We start from the raw sequence: 25,090 nt of genomic DNA, 5'->3' as shown, positions 1-25,090 counted from the left end.
CTATTTTTAGTCATTGAATGTTTAACCGACCCAGTGCACCAATCAATGCTGCCGAAAGTTTAATATATGTATGTGCATGTAGGCACGGTTGGTCATTATTTTTAGACTGTATTGAATTTGCATTGAAAAAGTTTGTTTGTATATTTAACCGTTCTATACACAAAGACCAACCAAATATATCCCTTACTTTGAAGGAAAGGCACAAAATGCACAACACTACAGTTTTGAATACATTTATATTATAACAAAACAAATAATAAGGCTACATTTTTGTTTGAATATTATATAAAATGATTATTTTGTCGTTTTGCAAATACATGTACCCAAGCAACCTGTGCTATACATCTCCGGGCAAGCTTGCGTGTATACAAAAGTAGGGGTTATATGTAGAAAATATGTCAATTGTTATATAATGCCTTCAATAAAAGTCTACCTAAAATGCAGGCAGATAGAGGTATCTCTTAAGTAATATTTAATCAATATGTTAGGGTACGGCTGATTTTTATTACAGAAGAAATTTGGTAATCTATCATTACATTATCTCAGCTTTAGCTTGAAGTCAATGTGTAAATTGTGCAAAATGTAAACTAATAAAGAATTAGCTTGTTATACGTATAGCTTAATCCAAATTAAAATCTGAAATATTTATGCAAACTTTCATGAAACAAAACAAAACCAGTGTACACAAGTACAGGTTTGAACTTAACAATTACACTTATTCAATTTAGTTTCCTATCTGTAGAGAATTTGAATAATTTCATGTGTTTTGGAGAAGAAACTAAATAAGGATTATACTACCTACCAATTGAATACTTGTATTAATAGTATGCAGGCATACGAATTCTCTACAGATGACGTACTAAACGTAAAGATACATACGTTATATTCTTTCACAACTTTCTATACCGCTCATAAATGATACAACTGGATATAATGGTCAACACATAAGAAGATTGGTTACATGTAATACATCGAACGGAACAATTGAAATACACCTTCTATATGGCCATCACATGCCAAGCCTTCCATGCTTATTATGCATTATCCTGGTGTGATAAAACATTTACAGTTTCTTCAGATCCGGAACCAGCCACATATCAGTGAAAAATAATGTACGCAATATTTACTCCTACTGCGAATTTGTTATATTTATAATAGAAAATAACTTACTTAATAAATGTACCTCAATATATTTGCAAAATGACCAACAAAAGTTACCTTCTTTACCCTCGTTTCCCTCACTTTAATATACTATGGTAAATTATTAAAATGGTCTTAAAATAAAAGATATTCATGTCTATCTACAAATAAGCTAATTTTCATAATTGCATTAACATAGTCCACCAAATATTTAAGATATCAACCAACCTTTAGCATCAATATGCTTCTTTAAACGAAAAAGTATTTTTCAGATTGCTTATGAAAAGGTATTACACTGCTTTTGTGGTTATGTTTTGCTCTCAATGCACAATTTACAATCCCATCACGAATGGTCATTTGTACATGTACCTTCAAATAATCTGGCTTATCATTATAACATTCAATAAAACCATCGACATTCATATCACGTGCACATGTAATTTCTGTCATTTATGTTTGTTGCAGTACAACATCGCGAGTTTAATACAGTATTGTATCGCCTGATGCTTCTGCTTGCTGTAATTCATACAGAAATCTTTCCAAATCATCACGTGACTCCCCAAGGTGGATTCGATACGGACTATTACCCACGTGACGTCCTGACCATTTTACATTTATAGTGTATGTCCCTGCCTCATGAGGATTGTATCTACAGTGGAAAATCTTGTCTTTTTGGCTATCTCGCTTCATTTCAACATTAAACGCACCTGTAATTGACAAAGATGATCATAAAAATGTACCCAGCTGGTACTTATGCATCAGTTTAACTTAAGTATACTATAAGTACACGTGTATAAGTACATGTAGAGGCAAATAACAGACCATCGCGAGTCTTAGTACCTAAGGCCATGTGATTTGTCCACATGGTCACAACACTTAGATACCACAACAAAAAAAGGTAGCAGGAAAGGGTCTTTAAGACGTCAATGCTACAATGCATCATGATGCAGTGAAAATGAAATTCAAAACATAGCCATGAAAGGACGACCTCCGACATCGAATTATAAGTTAAAAGAAGACAATATCTCAATGTAAGTAAAAATAGCAGTGATCACACAGAACTACTTAACATTTTTATTGTTCAACTGAAATACTGGCAATAAAGAACAATACATGTAACAGTAAAAACAAAAAGGCAAACATATCTGAATTAAATTAAAAGATTGAAATGTTTACGAAATGTCTAATCGTCACTCACATTACTTAGAAACATAACAAGCCTTTACCTTTTGGGCCAACAACACTAACGTTAAGCTCTCCTGAGCCAGCACCACGTGCGTCAACCCAAAAATGGCTCTCATAATCTCCGAGCACACCGTTGTTCTCAATACCTGGTCCATGTACTTGTACCTCGCCCGACTGGTGCGGGACCATCACATCTATTGCATATGGACTGCCTGTTTAGAGAGACATAAGTGTTAATTTCTTCATTTTGGGTTTCTCATTTGTTAAAAAAGAAAAACAAATAGTGTTTTGTTCAGCTTTTTTTCATGTTTTACAAATGTAGGTATTGGAGTATTTTAAGATTTTTGATTGTAGATTCTCTTTTGATGGTTCGTGAAAAAAAAGGAATGAATTTTATTCGTTTTAAGTTCAGGTGGGTAATGCCAAAACAAATGCTAACATTTATGTTATATAGAAACTACACAACCATGAAATAGATATTTTTACCTAGTACATGATCTTTGTTATACTTTATCGAAAGTATATGTCTTCCAGTTTCCACTGGCCGAAGGGACAGCTTCGTCGTACCATCGGCATTTTCAATTAAACCTACCGCTACCTTTTGTTTTGATGGACCGGTGCATTTAGCAGTTAGGTGGCCTATGCAAAATATCAAAAGTACAGTTTATGCAAAAAGCAATCATTGAAAGAAATCGTTTCAAGGGCTGATTTCTCACCAACTGAATGCATACTTATGGAGGTAGACTTAGGGTAAGGGGTGTAACTCTTGAAATCAGTAATTATGTTTGTATCACATTCAATTTCACCAAAGTCTATCAAGCTTTCATTTGAAACAGAATGAAATCAGTCCAAGTTACCTTTAATGCTTACAAGAGATTGATGTAAGATGCTGAATACAAACGTTCCAATGATTAGTAAGAGTTGTGTCCCTTACCCTAGGTCTTTCTCCTTATGATGTAATCATCATTATTTTATGTGTGCACCTACTTTTCTTGAACAGACCACAATAATATTATAATTACAAAAATACCAATTTTATATGGAATTATATACAAAACAAATAAAAGTCCAAAGGATATCAGGTTTGTTAGTGAAATTAATGATTCAATTTTACACATCCATAAATCATGTTTAAATGAATCCTTCTAATTCCAATCCCAAACCATCTTAAACCTATTTTATGGTTTTTGTTCTTGTAGACTTTTATTAAGTGAAATTGACAATCACCGATGTAGTAAAAGGTGATCAACCAATCATACGAAAAGGCACATGTTAATTTGATTGGAATTATAAAAGTTAGTCCTTAATTTTTTTTAATACTTTAAAAAAATCACAAAAACTGTTGAACAGATGATATCTGTGTCACAAAGTAAGATAATGAACTGTTACAGCAGGTAAAAATATGTCAAATATGTCCAATATCCAACCTGAAAATACTTTACTTCTGTAATTCAATATTCTCATACAGATTAAAATACAGCATTATCATACCTTTTCCAGCCAATCTAGGATCTACATGTAGATGGAAATCTTTCCCTACAACAACTCTCTTTTGATTAGCTCCCTTGACATTGACTTTCTCTGGATAGTATGGCGGATTGACGATTATTTTGAACGGACAACATTTCAGCTGTCGTTCATTCCACTTTATATCCAGTAGATAAGATCCAGGATGGGTAGGGGTGTAGCTACAGTAGTATTGCTTTGGTCCTGTTGGTTTCATATCAATAGGGATTTCGTGTTGTGTACTGAACATTCTAGCGCTTGGTTCACCTAAAATACAACATGTACATCACATATTCAATTACAAAGAGAGCTACTAAAAGAATTAACTATGAAACGAGTTTTGCTTCGAAATAATGTAACAATTTGACAAGAAAACAAAGATGATGCATATTGGAGTGAATTAAATGATCATTCAGCCCGGTACATGCATGTGATTATAAGCTGTATTTCATCATTCCCACGCAAAGTATGCTTTTGAAGCAACCAGATGTAAGACACAAAATGTCACAGTCGTTATGTATATCATGTACACAATGTTGAATTTCATTTATTTTATGAAGTTGTTTGAGGTGGTACCTTACCTGGACCCGCTTCACGACCATCCACATTGAAAGTTGCTTGTCTGCTGACAAAAGCTTGTTTTAAACCTTTTCCACTTAAAATCACTTTTGGGGCATCTTTAGTTGTTTCTGGTTCACTTCGAGTAGCTACAGAATAACCTTCATTGAACCTATATGATGGAGTCCGAGATGGTGATCTTGAGGACTTCGGACTTTTGTTTGAAATGTATGTAGAATAAACAATAGGTGTCCTGTAAACCACTCGATCGGAATCACCAGTAATGCTTGTAATTGTTGACGGTAAACTTGCTGAAATAAAGAAGAGCTTGTAAGAATGCTTTTACTAAAATTTTCAGATTTTAAGTAGTAAACGATTGAAATAGAGCATTAATTTACAAGAGCGACTAGATTTGCTTTAATTAATTTACACTCAGCACATGATCAGTGTACACGACATTGATTTAACTGATACAAACAAACCAAAAGGCACGTTTTTTTTTACTTGAATCATATGTTTTCTTCCAAACACATTTACCAAAATAACAGAGAGTAAAGGTTGTCTGAAGTTTCACCTGTGCTTCTTGGTACTACTAATCGTGATGGTGACCTAGCGCTTCTATCAGAAACTTTACGGACCAAAGTAACAGTCTCAGTGGGTACTGATCGCACCATCCTCCGCAGGACGGGCGCCTCTTGTACTACTCGTCTAACAACTGGCACTTCCGGTACAACTGTCCGCACAATAGGTACTTCCGGGACAACCGCTCGAACAACATTAACCTCAGGAGCAACAGTTCGTCGTACAACGCTTACTTCCTGTACTTCTGGTCTCACAACCGGAACTAATTTTACACGTGGTTCGTCTACCACTTTGCGCAGCAATGTGACTTTAGAATGATCCCTCCGCCGAGAATCATCATCAGAAGACGAGGACGATGAGCTTGAAGAGCCACTGCTTCTCCTTTGTCGTCTTTTTATCCGCTTGGCAACATATATTTTTGAAGGTTGTTTATTCATTGCACTTACATACGTTCCTTCAATATCATCACTCATACTGGAATAAAAAGAGGACATCGATGACACATTTCCTTAACATTGAAACTATTTTTTTTCACAAAATTAAAAAAAACTATCAGTTTCTTACAAGAATAAAAACAGTTTGGAACACTTAAGTAATTAAAAATAGTATAAAGATGCCGCTCGTAGTCTAAAATGCCAATCTTATTTTCCGTCATTAAAATTAGTCAAAATATAAACGTAATTTAGCAAGGTTTCAAACATGTACATCTATGCTGCTAATACAAAATTGTCCAAAATAAACAGACAGAGGCAAGCTGAATTTCTCTTTTAATTGCAAACGTGTTCTGTTAAACCTTGAAATATAATTCAACCACGTTTCCATCGTCAAATGAATCATAATAGAAGTTCTTGAGCGTAACGGAAATAAAGCACCAAATTTCATAATGTGGATGATTTCTAGCCTACAGAAACCTACGTCTAATTTCATTTAAGTTAAGAATTCTACAAATTTAAAGACAAGAGAAAACTACAAAAATTTCTATTAAACTACATTAAAGAAACATGCAGAAAATAAGTTGATGCCATAAAGACATTCAATGTTCTAATCAATGTTTTAAGATTTTCTGGCAAATTATTACAACACACACTGTAACAGAACAAGGAGAGGGGATAGACCACAATGGATATGTTATACACATGTGGAAACGCATGGGTTGTATTTTATGTTTTTATATTTGTTATTTATTGTTTAATGGTTAAAACTGACAATAAGAAAAGTCAGAAAATGCAGTTATACATTGAATTATAAATTCACTTCTTATTCAAATGATATTTTAACTTTTGTGAGCACATATTTAGCAATGCTGTGTATCTAATCTATATGGATTGTTATCACAATGTCATATTCCAAAAAACCTGAACACACTGCATGATATACACACAAATCCCGACCAAATACAAACATAATTTTATCATCGAGAACTTACAAAGTCTTACCGATGTGAATTGAGTTTAGAGGTTACGGATTTGTAGTAAGTTGAACCTGATTTTTCAGGTTTTCTATGCGAAACCGTTGCATAATGATTTGAATAGTCATCAAACCCGCTTATGAAATGATCAGACGTCGATTGACTATACAGTGATCGGTTCATAGGCCTGCTGTATATTTGTGAGGTCGTCGGTGTGGGATCGTCATCGAACGAGTTATCAATGCGGTCAGATACGGATTTGGATTCCATCTGTCTTCCATTCTTTCTATTTTTATTCACTGTTGAATAATAAACACTTGGATCGACAGGTTGTTTGTTGTTATTTGTATCCGGAACTGTTTTGTATTGCACCGATTCTTTTTGATGGCGAGCTTCCGTTTTCTTATACATAGGAGGTTTCACCTCCGTTTCCTCATACAACGGATTGTGCTTTACTTCTGGTTGCTCAAAAGTCGGATGCCACGGAACTTCTGTCTGCTTATAGGTAGGGAAAGGTTGCTTCACTTCTGTTTGCTTTTTGAAAGTGGATGTCTGATGATTTTCTGATGGTTCAAATGTGGCATGAATTGTGAACAGTTCTGATGGCTGACTTTCGCTTACATCATCAGGGACATATTCTTGTTGTAAAACCGTGTCTATAATTTCATTTGGCTTATCCATGGAAAAGTAACGATCATCAGGGGGTTTTTCAGATCTATCAGTTTCTATATATTCTTGATTAAGCACATGTTCTATCGTTTCTGAGGGTCTGTCCATAGAATTAAATATTCGTTCCTCAGTATGAACCTCAAATTTAGTAGGTACAGATTTTCCCTGAACCCTTTGTTGTTGGAGCTCCATTTCTTTATAAGTTGGGTGAATTAGATGATAATTTTGTCTAAATGAAAAACATGCTATGGTATTAAAAGCATTTAATTAAAACATGCAGTTAAAATTTCAACTCTGGGCAACATGTAAATCTTCTACGAATACAAGCACGGTGCACGACAAAGACAGTTTTTGGTATCATTCCAGTGACGCTTGGAAATTATGTTAGTTTTGGGGTCACATTTTAATTCAATCTGTACATGTACATGTACTTTTATAACTGATAATACCAAATAACAAATGTGTGGGTTGCAACTGCTGGTGTTTGTATAAAGTGAACTATATATATATATATATTTAAAAGTTGTTCTATTTGATTGCAGGGGACTTTTTAGGTCAAAAGCCAAAATGGCTTTATGAATTAAAAAAAACTTGTTTCAATTTTTGTCGACCCATCGCAAAATTGCTACCATTTTTACAACTTTTAACTTCTGTTCAACTAGAAAAAGTGGTACAAAACTACAATACTACAAAACTACAGCATTTGCATGCGGTTTGTTTCTTGATCTTAGGATGAAGTAAAAAGTCTGAAAATAACTATTTTTCCCTATCTACTTATTTTTGGTAATATTATTATACTATTTCCCTTAACACATGATAAAAAGAGATTTACAGATGGGCCGAAATGTTATACAGCAGCGCCATTTTCATGACAGTCACTAACATGTATAAGCCATACTAAGAAAATAGCAACAAATTAATTAAAAGCGCAAAAGACTGACGTATTATCTCAAGCTTACACGTTAAATAAAAGAATATTATAATGAAATCAATTGATTGATGAATAATGAAAAAAGAGAACCATTATGCTACATCTATATTCAGATATTCAATTGAGTTAATTTGAAGCTAAAATTATAGATCATACTATATAGTTCTGCCACAGTATTATGTAAAATAAATAGTTTGAAAATAGTATTTACATGTACATGTAAGATTTAGCAACAATCATGAGAAACTAAGAGCTTTGTGTTTAGTTCCGTTTAATATAGTAACATCCATTTTACACAAGAACATGCCATCATACAAAAACAGACCATTTTAGAGACAATTCTAATGAAATCATTGGCCCTTACCTCTTTGGACTTTTTTCGAAGTTAGTTGAATCTGGTGAATTTTCTTTCGGTTGCATAAGCACGACCGGTGATATCACAGGATGAATGCTGTTCTCACTCTCAGGTAGTCGGACAGCAAACCCAAGGAAAGGCTTGGTCGATATTGGGAAATCACACCACTTTACTTCGATATAATGTCGCCCTACATTGGCAAAGATCAATACAATTTTATTAACCATATGACTGGGGATTTTTTAAGATTTGTTTTTATTACAAAAACAAATGGTCGTTTAACTTCAATATACACAATACATTTTCTACAATTTGTACTTTTCCAGTAATTTGTTTTTATTCTATTGACTTCGAACAGAAATAAAATACGCTCTTTAAGAATGACATTTTGTATATTTTTTGTCATACCGACTTTTTATATGGCAAAGAACAATTTGTTCTTTAATATCAAACCTTCTTCTCTAGGTGTAAAAATCAGCGTATGTTTCCCGCCTATTCGGGAATCTATTGCAACTGGAACCTTATAACTTGGGCCGTGCACTTCAGCAGTTAGCTCCCCTAATCCCGCTTCTGATGCATCAAACGGGATCTGTTTTTCTTTATTGACAATCAATGGTATTCTGTCGTGTTCATCCAAAAGAGGGCGCCATCCACCAGAAACACGTATTTTAGATGGATCAACTATAAGAGGTCTATATGGACTATCTGAGATAGAAAACATGGAAGCCTTGTAATGAATACGTGTTACGTATGTAATATACGCAAACTGTGTCTATGGAAATGCGTCTTGTTAAAAAGAATCGGTGTAAAACACATACAATTATAGGCAACTTCATAGATGTATCCTGTCATGGTGAGGAACCGTTAATTAATGTGTCCAGGAAAATAAGTGTTCAAATTGTATTAGAACCATACACAATGTAAATATATATTGACTATAAAGGAAACTAATATGTCGTTAACCATTTCCAATCAATAGAGTTTTTTAAGTCAATGCATGTGCAAAACAGTATAGTTAAAAATACACCAGCAAATTCATCAAAGTGTAAATTCATAGTGAAGGCATGAAAACTAAAACCCTGTGTACCATAACTCCACGCTCAAGCACACTGTAAATCATTATTAACTTTTATTCATCCTTGAATTCATTAAATTTTTAATGACCAATACTGAGTGTAATATTTCATCAAATCATATTAATTGATTTCCTCCTTCCTTCTTCATTCTCTCGTTCTATAACATCTAGACATCGAAATGTAACTAAAGCCTTCCATTCTAACAGTATAGTAAAAGTACCATTTTATCATCATACAAAACCATTTCATGGTATCAGAGCGGTGAAAAAATAAACATTTCTTTCTGTAGTCTTACCATCAATATCCTTGCCATCTAGTTTGATGTGAACCCTGTGTGGACCAGACTCCTCAGGGACGTACGTGGCTGTGTGTGTACCGTCATCGTTCGTCTTCACATTACATTGGATGGGGAAATGTGGACCTGATGAAGAGTAAAGATCTAAAGGTAAGCAATAAGATTTTCACTTTTAGAACTATACAACCACAGAGATGTGTCCCCACTATCAAATATGCAGCCAAACCACTTCCAAAAACTGAACAAAGACATTTAGCATCTACTACACGTAGAATGGAGTATATGACAAATATTTCATTTATAAGCATAATAAACAAACAAGACAATCAGATCTGTTGAAAAGCAGTTTAGAATATCGTTATAGAAATCATTGAAATGTTTATATAATGCCGCTTTAACGTACATAATGTAAGTTACTACATGTATAACGAATGAAATATTTTTGCCACCACCAACGTATGATCACTGCAATTTCATTTAACCACCAAAAATTGTAGGAGTCCTTTCATCTTTAAAGATTTTAATGTGATAACATTTAATACATTTTTAAGACTCATAGAACCGTGAAGTACGAAATTATTATTACTTTAGTGTAAACTGATAAAAACATTTTTTCACACATTTTTGTCACGCCTACAATAATGACAGACACTGCATCTCAGTCTCATCCCTTTCAAGACAAACATTTAACTTTTACACACGGCTAATCATAAAGGCCCGAACTTATGGTTCAAAGTTATATGTAACTTTTACCCCCACCCCTCCCTCCCCCGAAAAAAATATATATACGCACCTTCAACAATGACAGTTAGCTCCCCTGGAAATCCACGAGCATCTATTTTAAACGTACACTCGTAACCCTCTCTTCCACGTATCAGCCCCTCACCAGCAACCTTAGGGGTGATCTCTTCTATCTCTTGTATGAAGGGAGAACCTTAAAACAGTTGTCACTTTCGAAAGACTATTCTGTAATTTCTATACCAGTCCAAGTAAAAATATTTCACATACACGTTTGTACGTTGTGTCAATTTCTAATTGACATTTCTGATTATCTATACAGCTGAATAGTGGACTTTCAATTTTAATTTTTTATAATCCTTGAACTAAATTCGACAATCAAAATATTTTAAAACCCTTGAATGATATAACAAAATTTAAACTTAAAATATTCCCTAAAACTTGTTTATTGAAAAGCCATTCGACAAGGAAATTGTAAAAACTGGTTTGTCACCAAAAAAAATGACCCGGTAAACCATAAAAATAGGTTAACCCTACACTCAAAAGGAATACATATATGTATAAGGCAATGTACAAACACTGACAGGCCAAACATATAAAAATGCTCCTATAGTTGACTGCAAACTACAACTTGTACACGGTTCATCATCTGTACAAACTGTACATACTTTGTACAAGTACAAATGAACGCCACTAAAAAAATATAGCTTTATCAATCAAATCCAAAGTTATATTTTTATAAATATCCGCTAAAACACTCTAGGTTCGGTTTTATAAACGAACTCAAGTTCGACCAATCAAACTGATGAAGATTAAATATTTGAAGGATATAACTTTTAGATTTGGGAAAATTTCAACCCAAGACATTTTGGGGGAACCGGGAACTTTATTTTACTATGATGACGTAAACAGTGTAAGTTTACAATTGTAGCAGTTCGAGCATCTTTCATCTTATTTTCTGCTGTCAGCAGTCTTTACTAAATGTTTGGAAACATTTATATATACAAGTTCGATTTAAATTTTATAAATACATGTAAGTCTGGCCAATCAGATCTATCAAGCATACAAACATAAATAACAACAAAACACTTCCACGTTCTTATAAAAAATATATTCGCACACATGTATCTTGAATAATTATGGCCTACCTTTAACGACCCTGCCATCAAAGGTTATGAATATCTTATAAGTTCCTTTTCCACGAGGGTGAAAGCTTATTCTATGAATTCCAGGTTCATCTTCGACCACATTTGCCCAGAACCTTTGACCTTTATATGTAACTTCAGCCTTCAAAGGAGCTGGGTCAAGACCCGAACAATCCGCTAGAAAAACATCCAAAAAATAATATCGCCATAAAATACTTCTATTTCAGTTACCTTCAACGAGTTCAGCTTTGAATATGATAACCTATTTTACAGTTTCGCGATTTTCAAAAGAAAGAGAAGATGTGGAGATAGCTTCAGTGTGTGCAAACATGCAAATCAAATTTATCAAATATAATATCATCCATCTCAAGGACATACCAAATCGAAAATGTCAACATCTAAAATTTACTTTATAGTAAAACTTGTTTTCTTTGGCGATATTTTACACGTTTGAATGATCAGGAATTTTAATACATTTTCCACCGTGTTTATTGTACTTTAATTGGGTCGAAATTTCTTACATCTTGAGACAAATTGACAATGAAGTGTTTCGTTTCGTCATAACCATTCTTTAAGCTTTAAATGGCCAGTCATAGGCTACTTGTATACCTGAATAAGTACATCTATATGTAAAAAGCTTAATGCGTCCAAATTGATGACTTAAGCATTCTTGGTAACCATAAGGAGTGCAAGTACACGTTAACGACAAAGAATTGCACGAAACACGAGAAATACATGCATCAGAATGATTAATTATTATTCAAAAAAATGGTTGATTGCAATACAAACAGCTGCATGCATGCACAACTAAATATTACAAGCAATTAACAACAGAAGTAGAAACCTCCAGCTTTAAACATTTTTTTTTAAATTACTATTATTTTCGTTTCCGTTCCTGGTGGATCTTATCTTGCAATACATACAAACATCTAAGTAAGGTATTAATTTGCCAATTGCATTTTAACGCTTGGGGTGTCTTCCTTTTTATTCTAAAATACAACTCTACATACATGCATACAGTGTATATTCATGTATGTTGATGATATTAATTTTATACATATTTGTAATTTTGCTGTTTTATGTGTGATTTTTTTTTTATTTCATTCTGATAACTGTTTTCATTGTAACTGTGAATAATTTAACATTTTTAATATATTAGACTGTCGTTCACAAAGCAGTCTTGTAGGTAAAAAAGATCTATCGTTACAGTGGATAATAATTTCTTTATTTTTCTATCAATACTGTGAGGTGTTTAAAACACAAACATGTAAATATTTGTGTGTATATAGGCGTATACCACATATACATGTATTTATATTTTTGCACCTTAAGCTTTTATATCAGCTATGATCACACAATTGAAAGGCCAAATTCGACATCCACGAACATTTTTTTAAAAATCTAAACACACACATAATAGTTTGAACAGGGTGTTCACCTTCGTAACCTGGTCCTTTCATTATTTTATTTGTTCATTTTCATCACCCTTCAAAGATACAAGCAATCGATAAGAAATTGATTGTGTTGACGAAGCGTGAAACACCCACGAAAAGCAAACTCTACCCTTTAGTTATATTACCTGTAAACGTGTTTCTTTTTTCATGTAAAGAATATCGATGGGATGTTCAATCGTAAATTCATGGACAATTTAGGTGGGGTCGAAAAAAAAATACATATTCGAACGTTCTGTGATAGATATCATGTAAAGAATATGGAGAAACAAAACAGAATATACAAAAACTGAAAGAAAATACAAAGAACTCTGTAACTAAATGAGCAACACGGACCCCATGATAAAGTGAGAGCAAAAACAGGTGATAGAGTAGAGTACAGTATCACCCGCCTTTCTACAAACAGCAGCCAAGTTGCTCATGTCATGTCCGGTGTTCACGCAAAAGTTAGAATAAAGACGTAATGCATCAAATACCGAAAAGCCAGGAAGAAATCAGAGAATAGTACCAAGTTTGGGTTGGTGAAAAGTAAACAAAAAAGTCATGTATGTGCATTGATATGAGACATCAAATCTGTCTTTTAATTCATAATTAACACCAATGATACTAACTCTTCTAATATGCAAATTGAATTTGCTTCTATTTGGGGAAGTGAAATGGAATACAGCACCTATTCGTTCGAAAATAAAGAATTGAAGCATCAAAACAAAATCAAACTAAACTAAAAGCCCCTTTTCATAGACGCAGAAAACCATGACTGAAATGATATCTCGAAAGATGCATACGAAAAGACAAGATAAAAAAATAGTTACAATTATATTAATCATTTAAACTGAAAAAAAGTACTTACCTATGAGATGTGGATAGTTACAGACAGTTCCATCTTGCATGCTATAAACTTTAATATCTGCTTTGTCTGTTATTGTCACCTCAAATGGCCCTCCAGTTATATAATCAATCTGCCAGTCACCTATCGGAAACCGTGGAAAATTAAAATCAGTGAAAACCACTCACTTTGAATTATTGAAAACTTGTCCGTTTTCTATTGTTTATTTCAACTAGCTGACATGATTACCCGATAGAAATGGACAATCACACTTTATTCCGTAAACAAAACCAATGAGAAGTCGTTGATTCACGTTGTTATAGAGCTATGTTTCAAAAGTTTTATTTACTACATGTAAATGGCGTAATGCAAGATAGAATATTTGTAAGAAGTTTCTGACATTTATCATTTTTCAGTTGACAATCCTTTTTGAGATTTCATTTATAAAGAAAATTCCCTCTACTATCTGAAAATATTTCTTGTATCGAAATAACAACCAACGACAATTTTTTACCAAACTATATAAAATAGGGGGTGTGGAATGATTGTCAATGAGACAGTCAACCACCAAATACCAAGTAACGGACAAATAAAACTTCTACAGGTCACCATACGGTCTTCAGTTAAGGGCAAAACCCATACCATACAGCGGGATGTAAAAGGCCACAAAACAAATTAAGTGAAACTATTCATAGATTACGAAAATCGATGTAATCTACAAAAAAAAAAAAAAAAAAAAAAAAAAAAAAAAAAACCCAAAACCAAAAACCCCCAAAAAAAAAACCACGACTCCGCTGGACTAAATGTTCCTGGCTTGGGACCGGTGCGGGGTTAAACATGTTTATGAGCACTCGAACTATGGCTTCGATGTTTATTTTATTTTATATTCACAAGAAAGTTTTTGAAAACTAACTTTTTAATCTCCAACGACAGGAAACATTTTCAGTCCAGTGACAAGAATATTAGAATTTTAAATATATGGTTGCAGATAAAATGTGTCTTTTAAAAATGTTTATTTATGAGATTATTTCAAATAGACAGAAAGATATAACAGTAATTCGTTATATTTAATTTTAGTATCAAAAATTAACCTTTAAATCATTCAAAAAGGTTGCCGACTTCACAATCACATTACAAAATTTGGTCTATTCTGGCTATTCCAATCGGAACTACTCGGCCATTTCCGCTACGATAAAAAATAACATCGGATGCAGAAAGGAGAATAATTGCAGTTATACGCGGACTCAAAGTAGTTCTATGCACCAGGTGGCACGAACAAATTTGGTTAGATATCAAAAGAAATAAAGAACAATAACTCGGTCGGCGCAAAACGAGGAGCTAGGAAAAGTAATGGTACAAATTTAAACCACTAAAACTATAATTTAGAATCGGATTGGTCGAAAGTCCAGACAAATAATTCCGTCTAGTGCCTCCGAGGTTTTTCTTCGGTGTAACTAGAAAGGCTGAGGAGTTCCGGTTGATACAATGAGATGAAGTGTTTTTTTTATCCAATCAGCTGAAAAGCGTGCTAATTCTGAGATTAACCATAAATTACAGAATATCAATTCCACGAAACGCCGCATCTTTTTACGCATGTGGAGACGTCATCGTATTGTATTGTATGGTGTCTATCTTGATACATCTTAACACATTCTTATTAACCAAAAGAAAAAAAACAAACAAAAACAAAAACAAACAAACAAACAAACAAAAAAAAAAAACAAAACAAAACAAAACTAAGTACCAAAGTTATAAGTACTTGTCTGTCACAGAAATTGCTATATCATGTTCATACTGCATGCATTTAAAATGCTTCCAAAATTTGTGGCTCTGACCCAGGTCCAAATGAGCATTTTATGTCCACTGACTTTTAAGTTTTAAGTATTGTTAGAGTTATCCCACTTTAAACATTTGAATGTTAATAATTTTTTTTATACCTGCTTCGACGTTCACACCAATATATCTATCATAGCACAGACATATTAACATATTAATTTACAAGTTGGTACATGTGATTTTACAATGGAAACCTGTTTCCGCTATTATTTAACAGACAGGCTAATATAAGTAATTAATTTAAAAACACATATTAAAATATATTTTTATATAGAAGAAAACATACGACAGTGTAATTGCCAATCTTTTCGTTGAAGTATGGAAAATTTGAATGCCAACTGTTCAAATCACTCTGCTTTTTTTGTAATAGAACAATTTATTTGAATCAAATATGTTCATTTTGAAGGCTTTTCAGTAGTTTCAGCTTAACATTGAACTGACAACGTGTGGCGAAATGAATCCCGGTGTACCAGGGATTGCATCTAAGCAATTAGGAAAAGGTGTCCTGCGTACTATCAGTATTGCTAACTTTCTTGTTTTCTATCGTAAAGGTGAATTAGATGTCCAGTGTACAATCGATATGGCTAACTTCTTACAAACGTGATGACTTTTCATTCTGTATTGTCAACATTCCTTTCATCTGTGACAACATCCCTTCAGCACCTGTGTAGGGAGTTTTCATATCACAACTCATACATTATGCCAGAGCTTGCCGTAACTACATGTACACAGACATTTTGTACAGTGCTAGACTTCTTACAATTAGGCTTTTAGAACAGGGTTATGTTGCTACAATATTGAAGTCATCACTACAGAAGTTTTATGTTTTTCATTCCTGAAAACGTGGATAGTTACGGTGTATCTATCTGCACTCTGAAAACTGATTTGTTCAACGAGTCATATATTTTCCTTTCCTCTTTTCCCCGCATTTGACTTATAATGAGCAGCTCGGTGGGTGTTTCAAGAAAGCAGAGGACACTTACTCTACCGGTGAACCTGGCCCATGTTCCCAATTTTTAATGGCATTCGATTTGCTCATTTAATTTTGTTACTTTGTATGTATTATTTTGTTTATTTTACGTTCCTTGTTGTATGTGTCTGTTTACCATGTCTGGTCTTTGTCTCTGAATTATATTCCTTTTAATTCTATCATGGTTCCCTTGGTTACTATTTCTTAGTTTTAGTTTTCTATGTCTAAAAATATAATAGGTGTTCAGAGTACCATCGATATTGCTAATTTCTTAGTTTTCCACATGTATATTTAAAGGATCCCGTGCAGGTCCGGGTGTCAAAAGAATAGCCCTGCAGCAGCGCTAAGCTTGTCGTAAAAGGCGATTAAATAGTGCTCAGAAACCTAGCCGGGGCTAGGCACTCTACCCACAGAACAACTGGGATGTGTGCCCCAGGTGGTGGAATGGGGTACCCCTCGCATGTTACATACTGGGGTTATCAGGCTATAATACGGAAAACTTGACCGCAAACCATAGTGGTGCACCGTGTCTGGAAAGATGCCACGTTCCTCGCACATTAAAGAACCCTGCTGTGCTATTCGATAGGAGTAGGAACCTTTGCGCTCCGCCAAAGAAGGCTAAATTGCCCGACCCTACCCATCCCTCCCTTTTATCTTGTGGTTATCAAAATTTGTCGACCCTACTGTCCTTGTGTCCCGTCCCTTTTTTCATTTCATCATCATCATTTCATGTTCATTTTATCATCCCTTTCATGTTCATCGCCTGAATATAGCGAATAGCAGCTGAAATATTGCTGCTCGGGCGTTAAACCCCAACAATCAATCAATCATGTATATTGACAGTAAAGTAAAATGTTCACCTACATGATGTTTTAACGTTGTATTTGTCTCTGTCAGGCTCAACAGTTGTGTAAAATATAGCCCTTCTATGCATTCCATCACTGTCCGAACCCAACAGAAAGTCTGAATCTGAAAAAAAAAGAGAAATTAATGCGCTAATTGACTAACAGTTACATCAAATATTACCAAATATTATATCCATTGTAAAGATGAATGGCTGAACCGAATATACATCTACATGTACGGACCTTAATTATATGTTCAATTGTGGGAAGCTGTTTCCATCTAATATTACTATTTGTATGGAAAGCCAGAGTGGACCCCGAAGTAACAAATTTTTGCCATACGTTTCGATGGGAGAAAATTTATAACTTCGGCAACCCAATTTTACCTCGGAATTACAAATTTCAATGTCCCGGTATTACAAATTTCATCCCTTACATCCCCCTTTTTTCATTCTCTCGAACATTTTACAAATCCACCTCGAAGTTATTTATTTTAATCATATCTTACAAGTTAAAACAACAAAAACATTATACTTTCGGCCTCTTAATACCAAACACAGTTTCTTTTTTTTCAGGTAGCAGTAGTTCTGTACTTACCTCTGATTTCAGATTTATTGAAATTAACACTGACGTGATAAACACCACATAACAAAGGGAGATAACTGCAATCAAACAACCCGTCATGGGTTTCCCTGATTGTACAGGGTACTTTGGTACCACGAAAGCTCACGTGGACTTCAAGGTCACCATTTCCAGCTCTTCTGCAGTCAACTGTGAGTAGAAACATTTGGCTTTACTTAAAAGTAATCAAATAAAGGAATATATGGCGATGAATGGAAAACAATTAACAAAAATCTGTCAAACTGACTTTACAAAAACTAAAAAGATACCAGAGCAGTAAAAGAAAAGTTACGATCTTGTCGCAAATATATTTTCACCTTAATGTGATTATAATGGATGGAAACGTTCATTTTTGAGGCTAGTTCTCGGCGTGTTCGTCATGAGTTCTTTCTTTGCATGAGTTCAAGCTCATGCAAGTTACGAGGGAACCTTTACAGTTTTTACGTGAGTAATCTGACCATTCCTTCTCCGAGTGTAAAATCAAATAGACACACAAAGAAGCAAAACTTGTTCCCATGTTGATTTTCAGTTGTTGAATATGCTGTTGATAAACAATGAAAAAAATCACAAAATACTCAGAAGCCAATAGATGCCATAGACTTTAACTAGGCAAAGTAAGGCGTTTCCTTAATTAACTTTTATATTCATGAAGAACGGGTGTTCATTTAAAAACAAAATTCTTGGAGAAACAATAATGTATGGTGTCTTCTTTTTTCTTAATTAACCCTTATATACATACATTCGGAATAGAAGCATATACAATTGAACATTCTTAATGCTGTACTTATACGACAATCTAAAGTTGATAAATGCTTATATATGACGTATTTATAAAAGGTGCTTAACTTTTTAGAAGACAGAGCTGGTGTATTGGGAATGATATACAATGTGGTATGATATAGAAATGGAAAAGTTTACATGTATGAGGAATCGGGTATTGTATATGGGAACTACAGGGATTCTTTAAACAAGCAACACTCAACACATTTATCAGTCCTCCTGAAAAAGTCCCACTTATATTTGCTCCTATATCCAGCTTTCTGTGCCTACCTGTGAAGTGTTGCTTCTTGTTAACCAAACCACCTTTCAATCCAGTGACCTTGACCTGTGAAGGGTCGCACACATCAATAGGGCAGCTGTCGACAAGCTTTCCATGGCAGTATAGGCTAACTTTCCATTCTCCTGGAATTAAATATACATATCTGGATCAAATACAGTAAGTTGCGCTCTTCGCCAAAAATCATGGCAAACTCAAATCTAGCGATTCAATCATAAATCGCAATTTTATTTTCCTTTTAAAGACAAAGGATTCAATATTCGTGATTTCATAAACTGATTAGCGTTTCATAGTATTAAGATAAGTTTTACGATCACAATATTGACTGAAAACTGCAAAAAAAACCCCGAAATTTTTTGCCTTTTTTGCTAAGGATACCCTAAAAAACAAAATTATCAACTTTCATTGAATTCTGTACAGTAGTTTTTGAGAAGAATATTTTTGAAAGTAATGACATCAAAAACAGCAAAACACGTCCAAAAAGGACAAAAACTCCAGCATGGGTCAACAGATTTTCAACAAAATATGACCACATATAGTTCTAATCATGGAGATATATGCAAAATTCAGCCCCGTGCAGGTCCGGGTGTCAAAAGAATAGGTCTGCAGCAGCGCTAAGCTTGTCGTAAAAGGCGACTAAATAGTGCTCAGAAACCTAGCCCGGGGGCTAGGCGCTCTGCCCACAGAGCAACTGGGATGTGTGCCCCAGGTGGTGGAATGGGGTACCCCTCGCATGTTACATACTGGGGTTGTCAGGCTATAATACGGAAAACCTGACCGCAAACCATAGTGGTGCACCGTGTTGGGAAAGATGCCACGTTCCTCGCACGTTAAAGAACCCTGCTGTGCTATTCGATAGGAGTAGGAACCTTTGCGCTTCGCCACAGGAGGCTAAATTTCCCGACCTTACCCAACCCTCCCTTTTGCTAGTGGCAATCAAAATTTGTCGACCCTACTGTCCTTGTGTTCCATCCCGTTTTTCATTTCATCATCATTTCATGTTCATTTTATCATCCGTTTCATGTTCATCGTCTGAATATAGCTGAAATATTGCTGCTCGGACGTTAAACCCCAACAATCAATCATTCAAAAATCTGCTGCCTGACCCCTATGTTCTATTTTTAGTAACGGCGGCCATGTTTTTTAACTGATCAAAAATTCAAACAGTCATTTTGTGCAGGATACTCTAATTTTTTTTTTTTTGATAAGTGAAATGTACCAGTATGTACCATTAGTGGCTAAAGAACCACTCAAGGTAGAAAAGAAGGTAAACGTAGGGATTTAAATTAAAGATAAAAAATATAGTGAAACGTAGTTACTTTTAAAATCAAAGATAGAAATCAAAAGTAATGAATTCAGAACTATCGAAATAGGAAGCAAAATTCATCATCAAGAGATTAAAGCATCATAGTACAAATGTACCTTTCCTTGATTAAGATATCACACTAGTAAATGGCAACCTACAAACGAAAAGTTATGACTAAAAAGATGATTTTGATATTCCTATTGGTAATTTTCCGTTCCTTGATGGTGATATTCATGAAGCACCCTCTTATTGTATTTATAATTCAAAATTTGCCCGTTTTGCTCGTATTTGTAAGAAAGATTTTAATGAACGCAATAATTTCCTTACAGAAAAGCTTTTGCACCAGGGGTATCGATATCATAAACTTCTAAAAAGTATTTATTAATTTTTTCGCCGATACCAAACTTTGATTCATAAATATATTATCATTTGCATATTCTTAATTAAAAATGGTATTGCCCACCCAGTTTTTTTTACATAAATTAAGTTCATAAAGTACATTCTTTCAAAGCAAAAATCTGATGGGTTTATCGACTGCCCTTGATAGATTAATTGGTAAATGATATGATTTTCAAATTATAATTGTCTGTTCTTCGAACCTTGTTTTCTCAAATAGAGATATTGGACCTCTAATTGCACCCCCACGTAAAAACAAAGTCATTTTTTAGTATTGCACTACATTGAATCATGCCTAATTTGTACTTTATATTATCACTTCAAATCCAGCCCACTGGAATTGTAGTAACCGACCGATTATTTTTGTTGCTGGTAATTTGATGGAATTGTCATTCTTTTATATGTTCTGAGCTAGCTTTCAGTGTGAGCTTTGTCTATATGGTTTATGTTGAGGTATTCCATGGAGAAAATTGGGTGTATTATTGAATGAGTTTTGTGGTGTGTGTGTGTGTGTGTGTGTGTTTGTTCCTTCAGTTCATTTTTGACCTCACATTAAGGAAGATATTGGTCATTAATGTGTCTTTGTGTCATTATATTACTTCTGATTTGATTTTGAAGAATTGACATCGTTCAGCTACCGTGGATTTTATTACTCTGTTGTCGGTGTCTTCCTGAGCTTAAAGGTGTGTTTACATTGATTGAATTCCTTTTGGTGATCTCTGAAAGTATTTACTATTTTGTATTTAGGTTATACGCTGGTACATTTGTTACATGTACGTTTCACCATATCCATTCTTCTTTTCCGTGTTTTAAATCAAAATCCATGTATATTATTAAAAGATTTTTTTAGACGTAATCCAAATAATTATAGAATTGTAACGATGATTCTGATTACCTATATTTGTAGAAAATAATTTAATTGTATTAAAACAATCATCAAGAATTAGGTAGATTTAATTAATGAAGCGTACGGCCATATACATTTTAAAATGCAAGTATCATTTTGATTATAACGTTTCACAACACAAGCTTATACTGAAACTCTGATGACCACTTTTGAAAAGAGGGTTTTGTGTGGACATAAAATCTAGTTTAATCTGCCAGTTCACTTCAAAATGCCTGCACTTAGTCAAGACCGTATTTATAGTTAGTTTAATTTTTTGTTGGTTATTTTTTTTTTATTTTCACTGTTCATTTACTATTTATCTACAATCCATATATTTGGTAATTTTGTTGTTACCTCTATTTCTTGTAATAGCTCAAATAAATATCTTTTTTTTTCACTATAAATTATGACTAGATGAATTCTTTTCAAAACATGAAAAAATTCTCTCATTGTGAGATTCCATTTTATGATTATGATCTAGAAGTTTGAAGTGCCACAGTCTTAACATAGAAAGGCATTACACAATTTTTCAACAGTTTGAGGGAAGCCGATGTTTAAATTTGCATATAGCCATACAATTAAAGTTAAGTTATTTGGTTCGAACCCATCATGTGACACCAGCTAACAAGGCTCGCTTGCGCTTAGAATTTGGGATCATGCATGTGTTGCAGAGAAAAAAAATACTTAATTGGCCCTTTATATATTATGAATTTAAAGGATGAACAAACAAAAAATTACCGCTAAACCATTACAATTAAGAAGAATGATTAAGAGGTAATCAGCTTGATTTCTACCATTATATATCATTGTTTTTCGACTAAGCAAATAGAAGAGGCCACTCGTCAATTAATTTAACAACAAGTAATATAAACTGTAGTATCACTGATACAGAATGTGTTTTAAATGCCAGAACACATCGCCAATTTTCCTCACTACATATTTCCTTGTATTAATGAATTTAAATTAATTGGCCATTATGCGTGAATAATTATGGAGTTCGAATCCACCAAAAAAGGTTATTTTTTCACTACATTATAGATGAAAAAAAATAGCTTGCGTTTCTTGTACGTACCTATTTCATCAGGAGTGAATTGGGCGTTGTAACTTCCATCACCAGAGAGTTTGATCACTCTGCCGCTTGGCGATTCTGCCTCAACGTACACCTCATCTTTGCTTATAATATCATGTGACTGGAATAAAATATATAAATTTGATAAGATTAAAACCGTCATAAAACAATGATTGTTCTGGATTTCACTCACTAAATATGTTTATATGTGATTTGTTTTATTCATTTGGAGTAATATACAGAAAGTATTATTTTACAGAACTTCCGATCCAACTCCAAGTTTCCGCTTCAGCGCAACTTCATCTGTGAAAATACATATAAAGTACGACACCAACATTACTTGTTGAGTGGAATTGGACAAACTTTCTTAATAGTCAACCGCTATTCAACAATGATCAAGAGTTCCACTCCTGAAGCAGGCAACATCACTCAATAGTCTAGATATGTTGATCCCAGAAAGCATTCAACTGTTTTCATAATGTTCAAGATCCCAAGTAACACAATATTTTGTCAACGTTGGCAAACACGGCGATCACTTACCATGGACAGTCATAATGAGCCTGCCCAAAAAGAAAACTTGGTTCAGAGAACCCATACTATGTCTGAAAAAGGGGTAGAATTTTAACAAGACAACAAAAATCCCAAATCTTTCAGGACATAGAACATCTTTGGTCGTTAGTCGAACCCTTCTTGCAAACAAGAAAAAGGCAGTCCCTTTCAATGACATCTGAGTCTGTCTCGCAATTAGTCAAAAAGGTGCTGACAAACGTTGCTATCTAGGCAAGGTAAATGCCTGGCTACATCAAAGCAACCAGGACAGACGATAGCATTCAAAATCTAGGTAAGTTTAGGCACCCAGACCACCACTGCCCAACAAGCTAAAACAATCTCAAGCTAAACACAGTGCTCAATTTTGGACGCATGTCTTTTTGGAAGAAACCATTCAAAATGAAAGTCCTTTATCAAATTCATGTACAAAATTATAAATGATAACCATGCAGAACCATACCTACGTATACAAGCATTAACGGAGCTCACTATGTCGGATTTATTATTGGAAAAACTAAAGTGGCCCCTCAAGCTGGAATCACTTTTCCGATCCAAGAAAAGAGCTTTGTGCTGCAGTTCTTGATCCAGAGAAAGCATAATTTACTGTTGAACGACTAAACATTCAAACTGACAATGTTTAGTTCTACACAGATAGCAGAGAAATTCTCGACGAAGAGATTATCTATCTATGAGGCAAATAGAATTGAAAATCAGTAAATTCTCGTATCCGAAAAAGTGGAAGTAAATCCCTACGGACAAGAATCCTTCAGACTGCCACCAAGACAATACACTAAGCAGAACTTTTAACCAGTGACAAGCCAAACGGACCTGAACAAATTTTGAAATCTATACTGCAGGACACAAACACTGCCAAGCCCTTAAGCGGCAGAAATCGTCTAAATCTGGATTCGGATCTGCGAGAATTTAAGGTTATGTGACCTGGAAAAGCCTGATTGTGAGCATTACTCAACTGTGTGAAGTAATCCACCCACTAAGAGACCAGAAATTGCATATTTGAACTGAAAACCAATCGTCTGAACACTAGATTATAAAAAAAATCCACGATGAAAAATTCTTTGGAAGGAAGATTGATATTCCAACAATCGAAAAACTAGTCCGAGGGCAGTTTACATCAAAGTTTTAGAAGAAATCACTTCATTGTCATTTTATCGACGCCCTCTTGAGGTATAAGTATACATCTAAGGTCCAGTAAAACTTTACCGTTTAAACCAGGTAACAAACTTTGTTGGTGCTGTAGATGACCTTCAGTTCAATCATGGACCGATTCAGAACCACATTAGAATGACTAGGACAGAATGGAAATCCATTATATGCAAGATCAACTTTTTACGATGCTCGCAAAAGCTTTGGCATGTTTCTGTCCTAAGAATTTTTATGGCCGATGTCTGAAATTTCATCAGACCCAGAATTCGTTTATATTCACGCCAGGGTGCTCATGACGCAGAACTTCATCTAAGGGTCAGTTGAGATACATGTCATGTTCAACGGAAACAAGTACACGCACTTGCTTGGATATTCTGGTCCTAATGGAGGAGAGATTTTCTACCGTTACCCTCAACAAGGAGAAAATGGAAAACCGGAGAATGAGATTTAGGGGAAGAGCATTTTGTTCTAATGAATGAGAACTCCGTTTGTCGGAATCGTTGGCCTGTCGGTATTATAATCACAA

General features: G+C 34.3%; 1 protein-coding gene across 2 annotated transcripts in view; it reads right to left on the bottom strand.

Annotated features, from left to right (window-relative positions):
* Positions 1–217: 217 nt before the first annotated feature.
* LOC148624868 (gelation factor-like) overlaps positions 218–25,090 on the bottom strand; it is a 51,844-nt gene continuing 26,971 nt past the window's right edge. Inside the window, exons 8-24 of one of the 2 annotated variants that reach the window (XM_088567909.1) lie at positions 22,855–22,972; positions 19,188–19,319; positions 18,114–18,287; positions 17,536–17,640; positions 13,890–14,009; positions 11,592–11,765; positions 10,499–10,639; positions 9,706–9,831; positions 8,788–9,039; positions 8,344–8,524; positions 6,408–7,277; positions 4,964–5,445; positions 4,413–4,700; positions 3,817–4,098; positions 2,812–2,964; positions 2,367–2,537; positions 218–1,847 (exon numbers count right to left, since the gene is read on the bottom strand). In XM_088567909.1, coding sequence (XP_088424035.1) covers positions 1,621–1,847; positions 2,367–2,537; positions 2,812–2,964; positions 3,817–4,098; positions 4,413–4,700; positions 4,964–5,445; positions 6,408–7,277; positions 8,344–8,524; positions 8,788–9,039; positions 9,706–9,831; positions 10,499–10,639; positions 11,592–11,765; positions 13,890–14,009; positions 17,536–17,640; positions 18,114–18,287; positions 19,188–19,319; positions 22,855–22,972 — 3,996 coding nt within the window. In that variant the 3' untranslated portion in view covers positions 218–1,620. The remainder of the gene's footprint in view (positions 1,848–2,366; positions 2,538–2,811; positions 2,965–3,816; positions 4,099–4,412; positions 4,701–4,963; positions 5,446–6,407; positions 7,278–8,343; positions 8,525–8,787; positions 9,040–9,705; positions 9,832–10,498; positions 10,640–11,591; positions 11,766–13,889; positions 14,010–17,535; positions 17,641–18,113; positions 18,288–19,187; positions 19,320–22,854; positions 22,973–25,090) is intronic. The other variant, XM_088567910.1, reaches the window with a different exon arrangement.

Source organism: Perna viridis, chromosome 2 (genome assembly GCF_037379345.1).
Source record: "Perna viridis isolate PV_CMFRI_1.1 ecotype Kerala chromosome 2, ASM3737934v1, whole genome shotgun sequence".
Taxonomy (NCBI): domain Eukaryota; kingdom Metazoa; phylum Mollusca; class Bivalvia; order Mytilida; family Mytilidae; genus Perna; species Perna viridis.
Note: the sequence above shows the minus strand (reverse complement) of the source record. Positions and strands in the feature narration are given on the sequence as shown.